The 20,959-nt window shown below is 37.6% G+C and overlaps 1 protein-coding gene across 1 annotated transcript in view; it reads right to left on the reverse strand.

Moving 5' to 3' along the window:
* The window catches only part of ASAH1 (N-acylsphingosine amidohydrolase 1), a 49,368-nt gene that overhangs the window by 22,009 nt on the left and 6,400 nt on the right, over positions 1–20,959 (reverse strand). Inside the window, exon 2 of the mRNA XM_047716616.1 lies at positions 5,035–5,081. Coding sequence (XP_047572572.1) covers positions 5,035–5,081 — 47 coding nt within the window. The remainder of the gene's footprint in view (positions 1–5,034; positions 5,082–20,959) is intronic.

Here is a 20,959-nt window from a genome sequence, read left to right on the forward strand (position 1 = left end):
AACTTGGTTTACCCAAAAGTAAATTAGAAAGCACAGCCACTAAAAAACAAAAAAACCTAAACGGAATGCCTGTTTTAGATGGTACCTTGAGGCTTCTGAATCCCTACAGGATTTTGAGTTTGCCTCTTTGTAAGATACTATTTCTAAATTAACTGACAAGACAAGTGAAAGAAGTCAAAACAGCTTCAGAGATCTTTCCCCCCCCCTCTACCTTTGTTTCCTGACATCTGGCAGGTGCCACTTTCCTTTTTTTACACTGCTGAACTTCCTTTTCCCTCTGAAGTACTCCCTGCTCCTTCTCCTGAACCTGCTAAAACCTGCCCCTTTAAAGCCGAGTCTTCAGATGATCTATAGAAATGCCAAGTTTCTTATGCTCCTGTACTAAGGGAACTATGCAAGTCATGAAGAGTTTTCTGAAGTGACTGGTGACCTCTCCCCCACCCCACAGGCTTTAGAATTTACCCTAGTTATTCAAATTTACCAATCTAGTTCTCAGATTTATATCCATTAATCCACATGCTTACTTGCAAAGGCCAGACCAAACACTGGCTGAAACTAGTCCGATAGGAACATCCTGAAGGACACACAGAGAAACAGACTCCTAACTTTTGGTAAGACACTAGGACACTCCCAAGGAATATCCACTGGGCAGTTACAGTAGCTTTTCCTAAGCATGTTGATGGGAACAAAAATTCAGGCTTGTGCACAAAAGCCTGATGAATCTCTTCATAACTACTATAATTGACTCCAAATTGTTTTTAAAGAAGGTACTGGTTTTCCTTTAAATGCTGAATCCACCCAGGTAGCAGTTAACTCTATACTCATCAATGACCCAAACTGGGATATTTCTCCTTGAGTCTTTTTTTTTTTTTTTTAAAGATTTTATTTATCTGGGGAGTGGGGAAAGAGGGAGAGTGCACGCATGAGCAGGGCCAAAGACAGAGGGAGAAGCAGAGTCCCTGCTGAAGCAGGGAGCCAAATCAATTCATGACTTGATCCCAGACCCTGGGATCATGACCTGAGCTGAAGGCAGATGCTTAACCGACTAAGCCACCCAGGTACCCCTCTCCTTGAGTCTTTTAAGAGGACCAGGATGAAATGGAAAAACATTTCAGCTTGCTTGTGTCCTAGATGGGTCACCTAAAGGACTGCTAAAATTCTTCGACTTGGGCGAATAAGGCCTAAACCAAAAACCTTCCAGTTTCTGCCATTATTGCAAAGAGCCACGGCATTACTAAAAAGCTGGGACAAACTTAAGTGCTCTAGGTGCTGTCTAACCATCTAATTCCCAAACACAAGGCCCCAAGGAGCTACAGGTGCTCATCCCAACCTCCCTCTTCAGTGACCTACAGAAACCACTTTCCAGACTGGAAAAAAAAAAAATCTATGTCTGTATCAACACTAGAGCTACACTCTCCATGCTTAATCCTACTGCTTTAAAGCAGCCTCCACCTCAGAGCACTACAAAAGCTCAAGTAGCTAAGGTGAGGTGAAGGGGGGGAAGGTGGGAGAAGAGGGAGGTAATCTCTCATAAACTTCAACAGGTTCCCATTTCTGAACCTGTTCCCTTTTGTCTAGGCCTATTGAGAGGTATGTATCCTTCCCAACCCCCCCCCCCCCCACTTCATTCCTCCATCTCTATTCATTTACTGGGCCAAGATTTCTCACAGAACTATCATGCCAGAATTTCCTTCTCCCCAAGGGGGAAATGATTCTAGAATTTGTTAACAGTAATCAAAAGAGTCAACCAAGGGTTGATTAAATGACCTTCCACATCATTCATTGGCTCCATCTCTGACTACAGCTGCATCTAGGAACACTGATTATTTGCTCCTACTGGATCAACTACCACCTCCTTAACAGGCAAAATCTTCAACTGAAATTGGCACAATCCCAAGTGCACCTCCCCAACAAGATTCAAATAGATCCCTCAAAACCTTTCTGCAGAATTAATCAATACTCCGTAAATAAAGAAGGCCCTGGAGGCATCAAGCCCATAATAGAAGATTACAAGGCTCGGGGCTTCACTATCCCCTGTACTAGTCCCTGTAATACCTCTATTTTATCTGTAAGAAAACCCAATGGCCAAATGGAGGTCTGTTCCAGACCTAAGAACAGTAAATACTACTGTTTCCCCTTGGTATCCTGTTGTTTCCAACCTTCATATGCTACTGATATCCATTCCTACTGAAAGCAAATTTTTCAGAATTTAACTATGCAGAACATTTTTAGTATGCTCACTGATGAGAACAGCTAGTATCTTTTTGCCTTCACTTGGGAAGAACAACAATACAACTGGATGGTAATATTTATCCCTAGGGTTTCACAGAGTCCCCCTTACTTTTCACAAGCTTTAAAAGCTGATTTGGATGATAGAAAGTTTTGGGAAGGCTCTACTTTCTTAAAATATGTAGATGACTTGCTTCTCTATCCTCCCTTCTCAAACTTCTTTACAGGAGACAACATCCATCTATGAAAATTTGTAGGCTTAAAGGGAAATAAAGCCTCCAAAGTGAGAAAAAAAATAGTTTGCTCAAATTCAACTTTGATACTTAGGGCAGCTGATCTTCAAACAAGAACTACATTCAGATCCAGATGATACCCTATATGATTGTTGACATGACTTTTTGGCCCCTCATGACAATTTGTAAGAAACTCTTCTAACCAAGGCAAGCTTTTTCATGACTTCCTGAGAGTTCTTATTTGAAGGATGTACGTGGTACATACTGAATGGGGTACACCATCACAATTTCCTTTTGACATCACTGAGGCAGCACCTTAACCTTTGGCTATTTCTACCCAGTAGGATGAAATATATGCCCTTGCTCAAGCTTGTCCCTTCACCAAGGCTAAAACCACAGACATTTATACCAATAGTCAGTATGCCTTTGGGGCAATTCATCACTTTGGAATATTATAGAAACAATGAAATGTCCTTACCCACAACAGAAATGGCTCTTATGTCCAAAATGTACTAGATGTCATACTTTTGCCAGCTGCTCTATTAATAAGGTTCTTGGGCATACTAGACTTGACTCACTCCCTGGGGGCCAAACAAAACCACCTCATAATACCTTTGGTATTTCCACCAAAAATGCTGCTATTAAGGAGACCAAGAGACAAACCTCTGTCACAGTCCAAAGGGACGTTCCCAGATGATTATTTAGAAAAACTGACAAGAGATACCCAACAACTGACTCTAGAGAGGGAAAAACGACACTGAAAATCTAGTAATTGTTGTCTTGATAAAAAGAGACTCTGGTTTGGACCAAATAACAGTCTGGCCCTACCAGAAATTCTAAAACTCCCACCACTCAAATGCATTAAACCACTGGACTACTAACAAAGTATTAGTATGTACCTGTACTTATGTTTACAAATGTACTCTGTGTGCTCTTGGCTATATCCACTATTCTGCTTCCATTGTCTCTTGAAGCAGAGACTTCCAGGAGGCATATATGACTCCATGTTTGCCTCCACAGGGAAAACCTTTCTTCTAAATTGGAATCAGTGCCGATAAATATTTCAGTTGGCTACTTTCAGACCTAGAGTCCTAGTTTAGAGCCATCATACAATTTGGAGTTCTGTTACTTCTTCCGTTCTGTATAATTATTTTAAGTTTTGTATTTTGCTCTCTATTGAACTTTTTAAAAAAACAATGTACTCAATAAGATGATGCTGGTTCAGTGCTCTGAAAAAATCTCCAACACTTATGACCTTAAGAAGATACAGTCTTTAGATGGGAAGTGCCTGAGTGTTCTCTCCTAACCTTCTTATTAACTCAAATATGGCTTTAAGTGATTTCCAACTGCTCTGCACCTTCCTCCCTGCACAGAAATGTGGAAAACCTGACTCTTGATCACTGATGCTTTCAAAGAAAGATTTTTTTTTTAATTTATATTTTTGAAGACTTTTTTTTTTTTTTTAAGAAAGCTTCACCCCCAACATGGGGCTTGAACTTACAACCCCACAGAAAGAAAGGAGGCTTGCAAATTGATAATACTTTAGATACTACTTTACTACCCCTGCAGGAAGAAAGGCTTTCCTCCTCTTCTGGCAACAACCCAGCCAATAAGACACTGCCATAACTCAGCCAATAAAAAGGCACTATGCTTCAAACGCTGTTTATTCCAATGGACTCTCTGGTTTGAAGAGCCTTCCCAACCTCCCCCTTTCTCTATAAAAGAGCATTCTCCTCTTTTGTTCTGCTGGCTTCCCTACAGTTTTGCTGTAGCTTGCTTGTCCTGCATTGTAATTCTCTGCTCTTCACAAGTAAACCCATGTTTGCTGGGAAAATAACTGGCAGTTTTATTTCTAAGGTTAACAGGTTAAAGCTGTACTCTCCTTTCCCCTGTCCGCCCCAGGCTACTTTTAGAAAGAAAGAAAGCAGGGCAAAAAAGATTACCCTTCTTTATACCTTTCTCTTCTTTTCCACATTCTGAACCCTCTGGGCTGGTGGGCTGTTCTTATACTTTTTTCATAAACCCATTTAGCCATGAAAGATTTGAAAATGCCATATACCTATATTAAAAATATTAACTTAAATGCACTAAAATATGACACTGGCCCTTCCCTTATGTTTTTTAATCTTGTTTTGTCCTCAACAGCTTTGATTATCACACTAGGCGTTTATTTCTTGAAGGTTTCATATATAAGACCCTACACTTTCTTCCAATATAATCTGATGGTTTATATTCAGGTAGCACAGGAAGTCACGGTTCAGCTCTGCATTTGTCAGGATAAAAAAATGCTTGGCAATCGACAGAATTTGCTGGAGAACAGAAATTCTTTTTCTCTCTGATTTTGATAGACTAGAAAAGGGCATTTTAGTCATGGGGTACTTCAATATTTGTCCAGGTTCTTAGCCAAACAAACCTGACCAAACAAAACTGTCTCAGAAGAAAAAAAATTTGTTTAAAGATAGAAGACATGACTTAAATTTTTCTTCAATACTGTCATTTTTATAAGATAATTACATATGGAAAAGTCTCCACAAAGGCCAAAGTCAGTTTTGAACATCTGATGTTTACTCACGTTGGTCCAGAAGGAGGATAGGTTGATTTTCTGCAGTTTTCTGTCCACTGGAAAAAAAAACAAAAAACAAAGAAAATTAAATTTCAGAAAATAATAAACTGAACAGGCAATTTGCAAAAACAGTTAAAGACTGTGTAGACAAAATCAAGCATGATTAGCCCTTTTACATCATTTTGATACCTCTTAAAAGTCTTTTCCTCCCACGAAAACTTCTAAAATCTCAAACTTAAGGGCATTTTCAGCCTTAATTCAATTTGTACTAGTGCTGTAATTTGGATTCTATCTTGCAAACAGACTGAATAAAGAGGAAATGTTAAGAAAGTAAATGGAAATGTTTAAGTCCGATAGGCTGATTTATCACTAACAGTAAATTAAATCTTGATAGAATATGATGTCACTTGAATTTATGAACCAACTCCATTGCAACAGAAATTTGCATCCCAAACCAGATTTTCAGGACACACTATGCAGGGCCCTTCATAATCTGGCGATACTTTACCTTCCCAGCCTCCTTTCCTGCCACTCCTCCTATCTCGCATGGCCACATGCAAACATGTCCTCTGATCTCTGACCTTTTCCTATCTGTGCACACAGTGTTCCAGTGACCTAAAATGCCATTTCTCCACCTAATGAACTTTGGACTTCAATTTTTTAAAAAAATATTTTATTAATTTATTTGACAGAGAGAGTGAGATCACAAGTAGGCAGAGAGGCAGGCAGAGAGAGAGGGAAAAGCAGGCTCCCCGCTGAGCAGAGAGCCCGATGTGGGGCTTGATCCCAGGACCCTGAGATCATGACCGAGCCAAAGGCTGAGGTCTAACCCACTGAGCCACCCAGGTGCCCTGGACTTCAATTTTTTTTTTTTTAAGATTTTATTTGTTTATTTAACACACAGAGAGAGTTCACAAGTAGGCAGAGAAGAAGGCAGAGAGGGGCGGGGGGCGGGGGAAGCAGGCTCCCTGCTGAGCAGAGAGCCTGATGTGGGGCTCGATCCCAGGACCCTGAGATCAAGACCTGAGCCGAAGGCAGAGGCTTAACCCACTGAGCCACCCAGGCGCCCCTGGACTTCAATTTTTAAGACCCAGTTCCAACACTGTGGTTTGTGAAGTCTTCCTCTACCTCCCATATGGAAACAGTCATACTGTCCATCCTCTCCCCAGCACCAGTACACATGTCTACCACCATAGTTATGACTTATTGTAATTATTTGTTTCTCTCTCCACCTCCTGGCTTCCAACACTGAGGCCAGTAAGTGAATGAATGAATGAATGAGACATTTTAGGGAGAGCTGCTGAAGCTTAGTAGCAAAATAAAACCAGCTCTTAACATAAAATGGTAAAAGTCCACATGAATTTACAATGTTTTTATTACTAGTTCAAGATAGCAAGCATGTTTATCTCCTTCCTTCTGTAGACCCAATATTGTAAAAAGTAAAATAATTTTTTATAAAGATTTTTATTTATTTATTTGACAGAGAGAGATCACAAGTAGGCAGAGAGGCAGGCAGAGAGAGAGGAGGAAGCAGGCTCCCCGCTGAGCAGAGAGCCCGATGCGGGGCTCGATCCCAGGACCCTGGAATCATGACCTGAGCCGAAGGCAGAGGCTTTAACCCACTGAGCCACCCAGGCGCCCCAGTAATTTTTTAGAAAGAAGTATAAATCTACAATTAGAGGCAGAATAGGGAAGGAAACTATTAGAACTATAGTTTGAGCTCAGAAAGTATTTCTGCAGCAAGTATGTGTGGGAATGGAGATATAACATCTTGTTTTAACTTTTTTTCAAATTGAAGTACAGGTGACACACAATGTTACATTAGTTTCAAGTGTACAACACAGTGATTCCACCAACTCTGTATGTCCTGCTGTACTCACCACAAGCCACCATTTGTCTCCAGACAATGCTTTTATAATACCACTACCTATACTCTCTATGCTGTAATTTTCACCCCTGTGATTTATTCATTCCACAATGTATTAACTTTTTATAGTAAAGAAGTGTATAATGTAGTATGACTGACCTGTGACCCAAACTATCTAACTTTAGTACAGTATAAGTTTCTCACGTAAGTGCTGTTTGCCTTTATACTGAATTCACTAAGAAACAGCACCAAAAATTATCAGAAGCTAATTCAATCATTAGAATTAGAATAATGTTAGAATATAACATCTTACATAATATACAGCAACAATTTGATAATTCAGTGTCAAGATAGCAAAGGCTAATCTCCATAGCCCTTCAATGTTCAGTAACAGTGGCTGAGGGTGGTTCTTGTTTGGAAAAATTTTAGCCCCTGAGTTTAAAATTCATAGCAAAACTTGACTGCTGCTAACTTCACTACAGTGAAATACAGAAGTTTGGATATGCAGCATCTCTTTCTTCCTTTTTTTTTTTTTTTAAGATTTTATTTATTTGACACACAGAGAGAGAGAGAGAGAGTGCAAGTAGGCAGAGAGGCAGGCAGAGGGAGAGGGAGAAGCTGGCTCTCCACTGAGCAGGGAGCCTGATGTGGGGCTCGATCCCAGGATGCTCTGGGATCACGACCTGAGCCAAAGGCTTAACCGACTGAGCCACCCAGGCGCTCCCAGCATCTCTTTCTTAAAAAAAAATTCATAGAAATGATAATGGTTACATCTATAAGACGTAAAGAAGTTCATGCTTGGCATTACTGGTTCTTTAACACATGACAGATTCAAACATTTTCCACAAAGTACCTGCCAATCACTACTATGATTAATAACCATAAGCTTGAAACAACTTGCATTTCACAAGCTTTGTACATCTGCCCAACTAAGCTTTTGTCTGCTCCACACATATTCTTACCACTGTCAGTTGTTACACAAAATAGCAGATTCCATTTCAGGTCTTACTGAATTACTCAGTTCTCAAGTTCTTTGAAAGCATCCTTGCCTGTAGCTGTTCCACCAGACTATTCACTGAGACTAATGAATTCTTCAGTCTCAAACATGGCACTGGTGCTTTAGTAAACAGCAATAACAGTAAACAATAACTTCAGTACTAATAACTGGGAATCGGTTTGCCTTCTCTTCAATTGATAAGGATATGTCTACCAAAGTCCCAGGTAGCTCTTCTCATGTAAAGGCTAACAGTGCACAACAAATTTTCCCAGGATACATTTCTTCTACTGCTGCAATCAAATGTGATTTCATTAACTCACCATGGCTCAGTGAGTTTCCCTGCTTTGCTAACAGATGAACTATTTCCATTGCAACCTCATTTTGCTTTTTAAAATTTGTAAATAAATTCTGTGATGAGATACTCTGTTTTACGTTGTCATACTTTTCTGATCATTGTTTCCTATGGTTGGGAATACTGTGATGATTGCTTAATCCATGTTGACACATTCTGCATTCCTTCAACACAATGCTAGATGTGTTCTGTCATCTAATTAACTGCCAAGATAATCCACACTCTACTCTGCCTTGAGAGAGCAACATTTGAAATTCACTTTCTGTGTTTTGACATGATAGGTCTGCACTGATAACTTTCTTTTAATTATTTATTTATTTATTTATTTTTAAGATTTTATTTATTTATTTTACAGACAGAGATCACAAGGAGGCAGAGATGCAGGCAGAGAGAGAGGAAGGGAAGCAGGCTCCCTGCCAAGCAGAGAGCCCGATGCGGGGCTCCATCCCAGGACCCTGGGATCATGACCTGAGCCGAAGGTAGAGGCTTTAACATACTGAGCCACCCAGGCGCCCCGTTAACTTTTTTTTTAAAGATTAAAATAACATAGTACATTGATACATGTGGCACTTATAATGCAGTTAAGTTAAAATTGCAAAACTATCACTTGAAGTGTGCCAAGCGGCAGTGGAAAGCCACAAGACCCTGTACACGGGTTCTGCTCGACAGCCATGGTAACGCAAGGCAGCCACAGACAGTAAGCAAATACACAAGGGTGGCTATGTTCCAATACAACTCTGTGGATGGACACCGACATGTGAATTCCATATAGTTTTTACATGTCACAAAATATTAATCTTCTTTGGATTTTTCCCTCCCAACTTTAAAAAAAAAAAAAATAACTCCATTCTTCGCTTGCAGGTCTTACAAAAACAGGTGGCAGGCTGTACTGGGCCTGCTGACTGAGGTGTGCCAGCCACAGCTGGAAAGCATGAACACCCGTGTTCTTGTTCTTCCTAGATGACTTTTTCAGTTTCTTTAGAGGGAAACCCTTGGAGGTAGTGTGTACGTGTAAACAAAGAGAAGGAGAAAGAGATTGTGTGTGTGTTAGCTTTCTGCCTGGTGGTAAATACCAGATGGAGTTTTGTATGCAGAGGTCAGGATGGGGTTACTTTCTGTTTATTGACCCATCAATTCAACTCTCCTTTCATCCTCATTTAATGTCCTTAAAATACCCTCCAGAATAACTGCAACTCTGAGTCAGGAACCTCTCAGGGAGCTCCCTTCCTCACAATAGCTGCTTCTACCTCATCTTATCAGCCAACAATCCTGCAGCTACCACCTAACTACCAAAAATTAACTGTAAGTGCCTCATCCCTACTGTCCTGTAAAATCATATGTTCGGGGCGCCTGGCTGGCTCAGTCCGTTAAGCATCTGCCTTCAGCTCAGGTCATCATCTCAGGGTCCTGGGATTGAGCCCCATGTGGGGCTCCCTGCTCAGCGGGAGTCTTCTCCCTCTCCCACTGCGTCCCTCCCTGCTTGGGCTCTCTCTCTCAAATGAATAAATAAAATCTTTTAAAAAACTAAAATCCTATGCTCATGGACTAAGAGAGTATTTGGCAGCACCTGATTATATTAGTTTCCAATGGCAGCTGTAACTACCACAAACATAATGGGTTGAAACAACACAAATTTATTATGCTAGAGCTCTGGAGGTCAGAATCTAAAGTGGGTCTGCAGGATGTGCTCCCTCCAGGGCTCTAAAGGAGAATCTGTTCCCCTGACTTTCCCATCTCCTGGAGGTCACCTACATTCTTTGCCTTGTGGCCCTCCAGCCTCAAAGCCAGGAGCACAGCATCTTTTCTCTTCTATAGCCTCCTGTCTGCCTCTTACACAGATCTCTGTAATTATACTGGGCTTCTCTGGTTAATCCAGTGTAATGTCCCCATCTCAAGCTCCTTTACTCAATTGCATCTGCAAAGTCCCCTTTGCCACAAAAGGAACATAGTCACAGCTTCTTAGGATTAGGACATGGGCATCTTTGGGAAGCTATTACTCATCCTACCACACTATCCACACAAAAAGACACTGGTGAGGATGAAATATGTAAAATCTCATTGCAGATCAGGAATAACATATAAACATTTGCTATCAATTTGGAACACTAAACCTGAATCCCAATAAGCAAAATGCCTACTCCATATCAATTGTTCTCATTAGTAGACCTATTACAAAAAATGTATTAACTTGTTAATATATTTTCATAAATAAAAATTTGTGGAAATATATTTTATATAAGTACCTATAAAATATCTTTGATCTGGCTCTTAACCCCCAATGCCTAAAAGATATACTATCTAGCCACGTACAAAAAAAGGTCTCTTATTCTAATATTTAGGCACAAACAAATGAAAAAGAGCTTAACAGAAAAATATTCAATAATTTAAGGAACACAAGAAAAAAAAGTAATATAAAATAATGATCAGTTTCAATACTCCTGATTACTAGTAACCTCAAGAAAAATTCAGTATACCAATAAAATAAAAACAAGGTGATATGAAAAAAAAGTAAACAAAATTATTAAAAACATTACTGCTGAAATAAAAAGACAGGACAGTAAAGGTGAGAAAATATGTCTTAGAATAAAAATAAATCATATAGGAAACACAAGAAAGGTGTTTATCCAAAGAATATAAACATAGTGATTTGAAGGGGCACCTGCCTCCCAAAGTTTATAGCAGCAATGTCCATAATAGCCAAAATATGCAAACATGATGTTCATTGACAGATGAATGGATAAAGAAGATTGTGTGTGTGTGTGTGTGTGTGTGTGTGTGTATGTAATGAAATATTACTCAGCCACCAAAAAGAATGAAATCTTGCCATTTGCAATGGGGTGGATGGAACTATAGTGCATTATGCTAAGTGAAATAAGTCATTCAGAGAAAAACAAATACCATATGATTTCTCTCATATGTGTTACTTAAAAAACAAAACAGATGAACATAGGGGAAGGGGAGGAAAAATAAGATGAAAATCGAGAGGGAGGCAAACCAAAAAAGACACCAAACTCTAGGAAACAAACTTAGGGTTGCTGGAGGGGTGCTGTGTCGGGGGAAGGGATAATTGGATGATGGGCATTAAGGAGTGCACTTGATGTCATGATCATTGGGTGTTATATACAACTGATGAAGCACGAAATTCTCATTCTGAAAAGAATAATCCAATATATGTTAACTAAATTGAATTTAAATTAAAAAAAGAAAAAGGAAAAATAATAAAAGAAACCACAGTAGGAAAAAAAATAGAAAGGTTTATAAAATTAATAGGTAGTATCCAACATCTGATTAATAGGATTTCCAGAAAGAGAAAGCATAGAAAATAAAGGGAAGGAAATTATGAAAGAAATAATAGAAGAAATTTTGTTAGAGCTGAATGGAGATGTGTTTTAAAGTATAAAGAACTACTGATAACTCAAAAAAACAAAAACAAAAAAAAACAACAAAAAAAAAGAGCCTTCAGTGAGACACGTTACTGTGCTATTTCAGACATAAAGAAATAAAAAGCTTCTAGCACTAGGTGGGGGAGGGTATCTATACAAGAATAAGAATTACACTCCCATCAGACTTCTCAACAGCTACATGAATGCCAGAAGAAAGTGACACCATCATTTCCTCGGCAGGGAATTAATTTCAAACTAGAACTTTCTAACTGGTCAAGGCATTGATCAATTTTGGGATTTAATGAAGTTTTCGATTTTAAGTCAATGCAAGGACACAGAAAGTGAACCTCCCACACATTATTTCTTAAGTTACTTCAAGATATATTCTAGCAAAACAAGGGAGTAAACCAAGTAAAAGAGAACAGGATCCCAAAATAATGGCTCCAACATACATTGTAAAGGGAACTCTGAGAAATTACACTCCCATTAGACACCAAGAAACAGGTGTCCTAAAAAGGGAGATTCCATAGGATAAACTGTAGGTTGAAGGGCTGGAAGAACTTGAGGCTACAAGAGAAGCACAGACTTTACAAACAAAAGAAAACTAGAAAACAAAAGAAAACTAGAAAACTAGAAACTATAGGAAGAAACTGCAGTATCAGAAAAATATGGTACAAATAAAAACAAATTGGTCCCAAATAGATTAGGGATTTAGTAAGTTTTAAGAATGGACACAACAAATAGAAAATAAATCAGAGATTGAATAATATACAGAACATAGGTAGAATGGGGGAACCTAGGTGGCTCAGTTGGTTAAGCACCGAACTCTTGATTTCAGCTCAGGTCATGACTCAGGGTCATGAGCTCGACCTCTGTGTAGGGCTCTGCACTCAGTGTGGAGTCTTCTTAAGATTCTCTCTCTCTCTTCCTCTCTCCAACCCCTGCTCACATGCCCTCTCTGCCCCGCCCTCAAAAAAAGAATACAGTCAGGATGGCATAGGTTTAGTTTCTTCTTCTAATTACAAAAAATGAAAAGAAACCAATTAGAAACTCTAAGGAAAAACGTTTGTACAAGAATGCCATGATATAAACATGAAGCAAACTAAAATGTGTCATGAATATGAATATGTGGTAGAAAATATATTTGAATATTCTTTCAGTGTCATTAGATTTGTGGCTTTAGAATTACAGAAAAGGAAATATAGTCACAGCACGTTGGGCAATAACCAATACTTACAAATCATACTTCTTTAAACATTGTTTACTCTTTCCATTTTTAAAAAGTAGATATACAGAAAAATCATTGATGACTCAATTACAATTATGTTATTGATGTTGACTATGCAAGGGTAAAAGGATACAGAAATGAAGAAGAGAAGGGAGAAAAAAGTGGGAGGGGTCAAGGATGTCCACATGTACCACATGAGCTAGAGTATCTAGCCAGAACAATCAGGCAAGAAAACAAAAAGGATCCAAACTGGAAAAGAAACTGTCTTATTTCCAGATGATATAATTTATTATACCCCCCCAAAAAAAGCCCTAACAAATCCACTAAAAACTTTAAAAAATAATAAATGAATTCAGCAAGTTTGCAGGATACATAATCAATGTACAAAATCAATTTTATACAGTAGCAATGAGCAAACTGAAAATGAAATTAAGGAAACTTAAAATAACATCAAACAGAATATGATACTTAGTAATAAATTTAAACAAAGAAGTGTAAGACTTGTACATTGTAAATTATAAAACACTGTAAAAAGAAATTAAAGACCTAAATAAATGGAAGCCATATATGTTCATAGGTCAGAAGGCTTAATTTTGCTAAGATGGCAATACTCAAATGATCCATAGATTTGATGCAATACGTATTCAAATCCCATCTGCCTTCTCTGTAGAAAGTCAAGTGACACTAAATTTCATATGGCAATTCAAGGAACAAATAATAGTCAAAATAGTCTTGAAAAAGACCAACAAAGTTGGAAGACTGACACCTCCTAATTTGAAACTTACTATAAAAGCAACAGTAAACAAGACACTGCAGTATCAGCATAAAGACAAACCAATGGAATAGATTTGTTTCCAAATATTTTTGGAATATTTGGAAATATCTGGAATATTGATTTGATTCCAAATCAGTGAAATAGAATTGAGAGTCCAAGAAATAAATCCTCACATTTATGCCAACAGCCAATCATATGTTTGATAAAAGACCTATATCTAGAATATATATCTTAAAGATCAATAAGAAAAAGACAAATTAATTTAAAAATAGGCAAAGGATTTGAATAGACATTTATTCAAAGATTTAAGTCAGTAAACACATGAAAAGATGCCAAACATCATTTGCCAATAGGGAAATGCAAATCAAAACCACAATGAGATACCACTTCACAGCAACTAAGATGGCAATAATAATAAAATTAAAAAGTGTTAGCATGGATGTGGAGAAACTGGAACCTTCATTCAATGCTAGTGCGAATGTAAAATAGTGCAGCTGCTTTGGAAAACTGGTGCTTTCTCAGTTAAACATATAGTTACCATGTGACCCCACAATTCTGTTCCTAGTTATAAACTGAAAAGATATGAAAACGTGTCCACACAAAAAATGTACACAAACACAAATGTTCATAGCATCATTACTCACAATACCAAAATTGGAAACAAACTTAATGTCCATTAACTGAAAAATGGATGATCAAAATGTGGTATATCCATACAATGGAAATTATTCAATCATAAATAGAAATGAAGTATGGCTACATGCTACAGTGTGGATGAACCTTGAAAACATGCTAAGTGAAAGCAGCCAATCACAAAGTACCACATACTTCTGATCCTCTTTACATAAAACATCCAGAAAGGACAAATCCATAGAGACAAAGTATATTTGTGGTTACCAAGGGGAGGGGTAGGTTTCAGGGTTAGGACTAAGGGATAAGAAGTTTCTTTTCGGGCTCATGAACACGTTCTAAAACTGACTAGAGAAATGATTGCACAACTCTGTGAATATAATGAAGCCATTGAACTGTCTAATTTTAGGGGGTGAATTGTATATCAGTTACATCTCAAAATTGTTTAAAAAAAAAGATGCAGGAAAGATGGTTGAAAGTAAGCTAAATTTTTATCCATCATTGCAGTATTAGAGAAAACAATGCCTAAAATTAATTGAGACAAATTAAGCATAAACATATCAAAATAATATTCATAAAAATAACCAGGAGTGACTTAAAACTTTTAGGCCCCAATATGGCAGAAGCACCAATTAATTAAAACAGACTGAGCTGCACACAACTAGTATGAGAGTAAACACAGGTTCTGCTGACTATCACCTGAATACAGTTAAAAGTGTTTACTTCTAGGGAAAGGTAATTGGGGTAGAAAGAATGAAGCAGGAAACCTGATTTTCATCATAAGCCTATCTATATAATTTGATTTTCTTGAACTATACATATTTCGATATAAACTTTAAAACACTGAATTTAAAAATTGTATAATTTCATTTACATTATGGGGGAGATTTTCAAGGAACGATTCTCTGACATTATTTTTAAGTGTCTGAAACTGTCATTATCTAAAATTATTTTAAAATAACAACATATAGAACAAGGACAGATGGTAGCAGAGTGGGAGGACTCTAGGCTCCCTTTATCCCATGAATACAATTAGATAACTATCAAATCATCCTATATACCTCAGAAATTGACCTGAAAACTGGTAGAACAAACTCCACAACTAAAGGTAGAGAAGAGGCCACAGTGAAGGTAGGAAGTGCAGAGATGCAGTATGGGAGGGAAAAAGATCATGACTGCTGCAGTGGGGAGGGAGGCAGGGTCTCAGAGAAGGGCAAGAGACAAAACAGCACACAGGGAGTACAAGGGAAAATGAACACTCCCACCCCCTTAGCAATTGCCCTGAGAAGTGAGAAGGGCAAAATTTCATAATTTCCTGAAACTTCTGGGGCTTAATGCCTAGAGTTTTTAAGATCAGAGGGCTTGGCTGGGATAGAGCCCAGAGAGTACTGTGTAGCTCTTGGAGCGAAGGCAGGCAAACAATCTACAGAGTGTGTGGAAATAACAATCCAAAGAGTACCTGGGGGGTTATTTGCTCATCTCTGAGCACATCCCAGAGAGACAACATTCACTAGAGACCACTGCAGGAACAAAGGAACTGGCTGGCCATTTCCCTCCCACACCCATCAGCATAAGCCCAGGGTCAGCTGCAGGAAGCAGCGCTGTACCCACACTCACTACTTAATATGCTTAACCAAGTCCCAAACGTTTACCCCCAGTGGAACCCCCCCCCTCCCCAAGTCACACTTGCCTCAGTCCTAGCACAGTGCTTCCCTTCCCTCAGAAGACCAGCTCAAACCCCTGCTCAAACTGTACCTCCCAACATGGGAGTTTGCAGAGCTTCTGTTCCAGCTGCAGTGACAATAGTCTCATGTCACGAACAGACCAGAGCACACCTAGTCAAAATCCAGCACAATTAGGCCAGGAACCAAACCATGCCCACAACAGGCAAAGAGAGCTTCTGCAGACAAGTGGCCTGAAAGATAAAGTGGCCAGAAAAGAACAGAACAGGACAGCAGAGCACAAGAAACATACAGTGGAGACACTATCAGAAGCACCAGGCCCTGGGAAACAAGGGACACTATATGGCAGGACACTACAGGACCTCTTCTTTGTAAGACCATTTTCTTCAAGAACAGGAGATGCTGACTTTCCCAACAGACAGAAGCAGACACTGAGACTTAAACAAAATGAGAAGACAGAGAAACTTATCCCAAATGAAAGGACAGGACAAGGCCATAAATCTAAGCTGAACACATATAAGTAACATGCTTGGTAGAGAATTTAAAGTAAGATCATAAGGATACCCACTGGAATTGAGAAAGGAGTAGAAGGTTTGAATGAGACCCTTAACACACACAGGAGTAACAGAGCAGAGAGAAAAGCTACAATAAATGAAATGACAAACACAATGATGAAATGAACATCAGGATAAGAAGCAGAGGAATGAATTAGTGATCTAGAAGACAGAGCAATGGAAAATAATCAAGATGAACAAAAAAGAGACAAAACTATGCAATAAGAGAAAAGATTTAGGGAACTCAGTGACTCCATCAAGTGTAATAACATTTATATTAAAGGACTCCCAAAAGAACAGGAGAGAGAGGGGCGCCTGGGTGGCTCAGTGGGTTAAGCCACTGCTTTCGGCTCAGGTCATGATCCCAGGTCCTGGGTTCAAGCCCCGCATCGGGCTTTCTGCTCGGCAGGGAGCCTGCTTCCTCCTCTCTCTCTGCCTGCCTCTCTGCCTACTTGTGATTTCTCTCTGTCAAAAAAATAAATAAAATCTTAAAAAAAAAAAAAAAAGAACAGGAGAGAGAAAAGGGAATAGAAACCTTATTTGAGGAAGTAATAGCTGAAAACTTCCCTAATCCAGAAGGCACAGAGAATTCCCATCAAAGTCAAGAAAAGCAGATCCACACCAGGAAATATTACGATTAAATTGGCAAAATAGAGTGATAAGGGGAAAAAAATTTAAAAACATGAAGACGAAAAAGACAGTAACTTAAAAGGGAAAACCCATAAGGCCAGCAGGAGATTTTTCCTCAGAAACCTTCTAAGCCAGAAGAAAGAAGCACGATATATTCAAAGTGCTGAAAGGGAAAAATCTGTAGCCAAGAATACTATCTCCAGCAAGCATATCATTCAGAATAGAAGGAGAGATGAAGAATTTCCCAAACAAAAACTAAAGGACAGCATGACCATTAAACCAGCTCTGCAAGAAATATTAGGGGGGACTCTTAGAGTAGAAAGGAGTGACCAAAGGTGACAGTATAAAGGTAGGAAACACAAAAGCAGTAAAAATGAATATTTCTGTAAGAAATCAGTCAAGAAACTCACAAAATAAAAGGATGTAAGATTTAACAACATATACCTAAAACATGGGGAGGAGAGGAGTAATGAATGGATTCCAACATAAAGGACCATTCATTTAATATAGACTGCCATATGCAGAGGAGGTTATACATAAACCTAATGGGAATTATAAATCAAAAACCACTAATAAACATGCAAAGAATAAAGAGGAAGAAATCCAAATATATCACTAAAGAAAATCAGCAAACCATGAAAGAGAAAAACACGAGAAAGGATCAGAGAAAAACTTGAGAAACAAATATAAAACAAATAGTAAAGTGACAATACCTATCTATCAGTAATTTCTTTGAATGTAAACAGATGAAATACTTCTATCAAAAGATGCAGGGTGATAGAACAAAAAAACAAAAACAAAAACAAAACCCATCTATATACTGCCTATTAGAGACTCATTTTAGTCATAAAGACACCTGCAGATTGAAAGTCAGGGAATGGACAAATATCTATCATGCAAATGGATGTCAAAAGAAAGCCAGAGTAGTAATACTCATATTAGACAAACTAGAGTTTAAAGAAAGACTAACAAGAGACAAAGAAGGACGTTATATAATCATAAAGGGGATAATCCAACAAGAAGATATAACAACTGTATATATTTATGCACCCAAATACATAAAACAGCTAATAACAAACACAAAGAAACTAATAAAATAGTACAAGAATGGTAGGGGACTTTAACACTGTACTTACTTCAACGGATGAATCACCTAAACAGAAAGTCAACAAGTAAACAATAGCTTCGAATGACATGCTACAACAGATGGATTTAACAGATATACTCAGAACATTCCACCCTAAAACAGCAGAATATACATGTTCAAGTGCACATGAAACATTTTCCAGAACAGATGTTATATTAGCTCATAAAATAAGCCCTCAACAAATTTAAAAAGATCAAAGCATACCATGCATCTTTTCTTACCACAATGCTATGAAACTAGAAGTCAATTACAAGAAAAATCTGCAAAGAGCACAAATACACGGGAGTTAAATACCATGCTCCTAAAAATAAATGGGTCAACCATGAAATAAAAGAGAAAATTAAAAAAGTAAATGGAAACAAATGAAAATGAAAACAGAATGGTCCAAAACCTTTGGAATGCAGGAAAAGCAGTTCTAAAAGGGAAGTTTTTAGCAATACAGGCCTACTTCAAGAAGCAAGAAACATATCAAATAAATAACCTAACAACCTAACCTTATACCTGAAGGAGCTAGAAAATGAAACAAAACCTAAAATGAACAGAAGGAAGGAAATAATAAATATTAGGGGATAAGTAAACAATATAAAACTAAAAACAAACAAAAACAATGTGTCAATGAAATCAGGAGCTGGTTCTTTGAAAAAAAAATCAATAAAATTAATAAACCTCTAACCAGACTTATCAAGAAAAAAAGAGAAAAGAACTCAAATAAAATCACAAATGAGATGGGAGAAATAACAAGCAACACCACAGAAATACAAACTATTATAGGAGAATATTATGAAAAACTGTATGACAACAAATTGGATAACCTCAAAGAAATGGATACATTCCTAGAAACATATAAAATACCAAAACTGAAGCAGGAGGAAATAAAACATTTGAACAGACTGATAATAACCAGCAAAGAAACTGAGTCAGTAATCAAAAAACTCCCAACCAACAGAAATCCAGGACCAGTGACTTCACAGAGAATTCTACCAAACATTAAAAGAAGTCTTACTACCTATTCTCAAACTATTTTAAAAAGTAGAAAAGGAAGTAATACTTCCAAATGCATTCCATGAGGCCAGCATTACCCTGATATCAAAACTGGATAAACCACTACAAAAAAAGAACTCCAGGCCAATATTTGCAATGAATACAGATGCCAAAAATCTTCAACAAAATACTAGATCCAACAATTCATTTAAAAAAAAATATCACTCACCACGATCAAGTAGGATTTATTCCTGGGTTTCAGGGATGGTTCAATATTCACAAATCAATCAACATGATAACATCAGTAAGAAAAAGGTAAGACCCATATGATCTTTTCATTAAACACCAAAAAAAGCCTATGACAAAGTATAACATTCATTCATGATAAAAACTCTCAACAAAGTAGGTTCAGAGAGAACATAACTTAGCATAATGAAGTCTATCTATCAAAAACCCACAGCTACCATCATCCTTAAAAGGGCAAAAACTGAGTTTTCCTCCTAAGGTCAGGAATGAGACAAGGATGTCCAATCTCACCATGTTTATTCAACACAGAACTGGAAGTTCTAGCCATAAATGTCAGACAACAAAGTAAAAATAAAAGGCAACCAAACTGGTAAGGAAAAAGAAAAACTTTCAGATTATATGCTTCTATATATAAGGAACCCAAAATACTCCAGCAAAAAACTGCTAGAACTGATCAACAAATTCAGTAAAGTTGCAGGATATAAAAACAATCTGCAGAAATCTGTTATATTTGTATACACCAATAATGAAGCAGCATAAAGAGAAATTAAGAAAAAAAAAAAAAAACCCACTTACACTGCACCCAAAATAGTATGATACCTAGGAATACACTTAACCAAAGAGGAAAAAGTACTGTACTCTGAAAACTACAAAACACTGATGAAAGAAACTGAAGATGACACAAAGAAATGGAAATACATTCCATCCTCATGGATTGGAAGAAGAAATACTGTTAAAATGACTATATTACCCAAAGCAATCTATGCATTTAATGCAATCCCTATCAACATTTTTCACAGATCTAGAACAAAGAGTTCTAAAATTTTTATGGAACCACAAAAAAACCTGAATAGCCAAAGCAATCATGAAAAAGAAAAGCAGAGCTGGAAGCACTTCAAAAATCAAGTAACAAGGCATAACGTCAAGTTATATTACAAAGTTGTAGTGATCAAAACATAATGATACACAAAAAACACACATTGATCATGGAAAAGAAAACCCAAAATCAAACATGCAACTCTATGGTCAATCTTAGATAAAACAGGAAAGAATATCTAGTGGGGGAAAAAAAAACCCACAATCTCAACAAATGGTGTTGGAAAAACTGGACAAGAACATGCAAAAGAATGAAACTGGATCACTTTCTTATACTATACACAAAAATAAATTTAAGACGGATTAAAGACCTAAATGTGAGACATGAAACTATAAAAATCCTAGAAAAAAGCACAGGCAGTAACTTCTTTGACATCGGCTGAAGCAACTTTTTTCTACATATGTCTCCTGAGGCAAGGGAAACAAAATCTTGCCATTTCCAATCACATGGAGTAATTATGCTAAGTGAAATAAGTCAGAGAAAGACAAATACCATATGGCTTCACTCATATGTGGAATCTAAGAAACAAAACAAAAGAGCAAAGGTGGAAAAAAGAGAGAGTCAAATCAAGAAACAGACTCTTAA

This window comes from Lutra lutra, chromosome 2 (assembly GCF_902655055.1).
Source record: "Lutra lutra chromosome 2, mLutLut1.2, whole genome shotgun sequence".
Lineage (NCBI taxonomy): Eukaryota > Metazoa > Chordata > Mammalia > Carnivora > Mustelidae > Lutra > Lutra lutra.